Source organism: Candida theae (genome assembly GCF_024610275.1).
Source record: "Candida theae strain CBS 12239 chromosome Unknown scaffold154, whole genome shotgun sequence".
In the NCBI taxonomy this organism is placed as follows: domain Eukaryota; kingdom Fungi; phylum Ascomycota; class Pichiomycetes; order Serinales; family Debaryomycetaceae; genus Lodderomyces; species Lodderomyces theae.
The window spans coordinates 1-2,653 of NW_026261425.1; the positions used below are offsets into that span (position 1 = coordinate 1).

At 37.6% G+C, this 2,653-nt stretch overlaps 1 protein-coding gene across 1 annotated transcript; it reads left to right on the plus strand. All coding sequences in view use genetic code 12, as the record gives it.

Moving 5' to 3' along the window:
* Positions 1–236: 236 nt before the first annotated feature.
* On the plus strand, positions 237–2,327 carry KGF57_002144 (putative tubulin tyrosine ligase; the record flags this gene model as incomplete). The annotated part of the gene is made up of 1 exon (XM_051751426.1): positions 237–2,327. One exon carries the CDS (start codon positions 237–239, stop codon positions 2,325–2,327), a length of 2,091 nt encoding a protein of 696 aa, XP_051609353.1.
* Between the last annotated feature and the right edge of the window lie 326 nt (positions 2,328–2,653).

The window sequence follows — 2,653 nt, forward strand, 5'->3', positions numbered from 1 at the left end:
GTTGAGCCGAGGAAGACTGACATAATCTCTCAACTTGACAGGTTTAGATGCTCTTATAGTGGTGGGAAATCAACTATTTTTCACCAATTTTTTTTTTTCTTGTTTCCTCTTCATCACCAAGCAATTGCGTTCAAAATAAATAAAAAAAAAAAAAAAAAAAAAAGGGAAAAGAATTATAAAAGAGGAGGTTAGCTAAAAACCACAGCAACAGCAACCAAATACCACTTTTCAACACAATGCATGTGCTTTTGACAAATGATGACGGACCAATTAATGATGGCTCTTGTCCATATATGAAATACTTGGTCGACGAAATCAAACAAAGTACTGATTGGGATCTTTCAATAGTTATCCCTGATCAACAGAGATCGTGGATCGGTAAAGCACACTTTGCTGGAAAGCCATTGGTTTCGACATATATATACACCAAGTATTCCACAGAGAAACCAAACCCAGATATAAATAAATATGAGGGTCCATTTGACCATCCAGTTAAGAGGTATAGCGACAACAAGGAGGAGTATCAAGAGTGGTGTCTCATCAACAGCACACCAGCGGCATGTGCGGATATAGGTATTCACCACTTATACAGACAATCTAAGCACAAGCCTATTGACTTGGTTATAAGTGGCCCAAATTTTGGAAAAAACTCGAGCAACCTTTATATTCTCACCAGTGGAACTGTCGGTGCTGCCATGGAGGCAGTTACCCATGGTGTTAGAGCCATTGCATTGAGCTATGCATTCAATAGCATGGATCACGACTTTAATACCTTGAAGGAAGCTGCCAAAATCTCGGTTAAGTTGATCAAAAAATTGTACACTGAGCTCACTCATCACCCGGAAATTGACTTGTTCTCAATAAATATCCCCTTGGTTGATTCACTCAAACTTGGCCAGACAAAAATTGAATATGCGCCTATATTGCAAAACCAATGGGGATCCATATATACCCCACAAGAAACTTTGAACGACAAAAGGCAGATCCAGTTTGATTGGACTCCAGATTTCAAGCGTGTTTACAAGGATGGACTAATTGATCATAACCATACAGACAGTAGAGTTTTGTTGAAAGAAGGTATTAGTGTTACGCCTTTGAAAGCTGCGTTTCAGGAGTTGCAGACATTATCTGGGGAAGTGAGTCTTGACAAGGAGGATCTTTCGGTAACAAAGACGTTGCTAATTACAATTCCTGAGGACGTATATGTCTATGAGCCTCTTGTGCTGGCATTCAAGACACTTGGCTATAATGTTACATCAGACCCTAAGCTGGTACCCAAGGGGCTGCCGGTTTTCCATTATGGGGAGTATGAAGACATTGATCTTGACTTGGTCCACGATAAGAACTACTTTATTCCTTCATACATATACCGCAAGGCTTTGATACGAAAACATTATCTAGCAAACACCGTACACCAATATGTGGCTAAATATCCCAACTCAATTTTGAAACGGGCTGTGCCTGAAAACTATCAGCTTGAACTTGATTATGCCGAATTTTTGGATGACTCACTTGACGATGCCTATGAATTGAGGGACGCTATAAATGAAGGCGATAAGGTTTGGATTGTGAAACCAAGTATGAGCGATAAAGGGCAAGGTATAAGTATATTCAAGACAGTGGACCAATTGCAAGCCATTTTTGATGCATTCGATAATGACGATGATGAGGATGACGAAGAGGAGAACCAAGGAGACAAGAAACAAGGGAATGGCTTGATTTTATCACACTTGAGACACTTTATCATTCAAGAGTACATTGCGAATCCATTATTGCTTCCAGCTTACGACGATAAAAAGTTTCACTTGAGAACTTACGTTGTCTGTCAAGGTAACTTGAAGGTGTTTGTGTACAAGAATATTTTAACCTTGTTTGCTGGGTCGTCCTACAAGGCTCCCACTGAATTGGAAAGGGAGATTGACTTGAGTGGGCATTTGACAAACACTTGTCTACAAGAAGAAGAGGATCCGTTAGTCGTGCCATTTTGGAAATTGAAAGGCATCTCACAATGTGACAAGGACAAAGTGTTTGACCAGGTGAGTGAGATAACTAGTGAACTATTCACTGCGGCTACAACTGTGGACAAGCTAAACTTTCAACCTTTGGAAAATGCAATGGAGATCTTTGGAGTTGACTTTTTGGTGGATGACAACTACAACGTGTATTTGTTAGAGGTAAATTCGTATCCTGATTTCAAACAAACTGGTGATGATTTGAAAGATCTCATTTACAAGCTATTCAAGCTCGTAGCTAGTGAAGTTGTGGACCCTATGATTACAAAGTTAGATAAAGTCGAAGTTGATGCCAACTTGAAGCAAGTCCTTTGAATCTGAGGGGAAAAAAAAAAAAATAAATAAACAAATAAATAAAATGCGCATTAATTGGTATGTTTATAGACACCTAAGTAAACGTGAACACGACTAATATATAAAATTCTGGCTATACTTTTACGTTGTAGTATTTCTTCAATACTGCTGTAAATTTATATGTATTTTTCACTGTGGCGATCAAACTTTACGTCATTTTCAAATCCATTTTTTGTTCTCGTTCGACATTCGAAAAATTTCATGATTTGAAATTTAAACCAGGAAAAAAAAAAAAAAAAAAAAAAAAAAAAAAAAAAAAAAAAAAAAAAAAATTTTAAAAAAAAAAA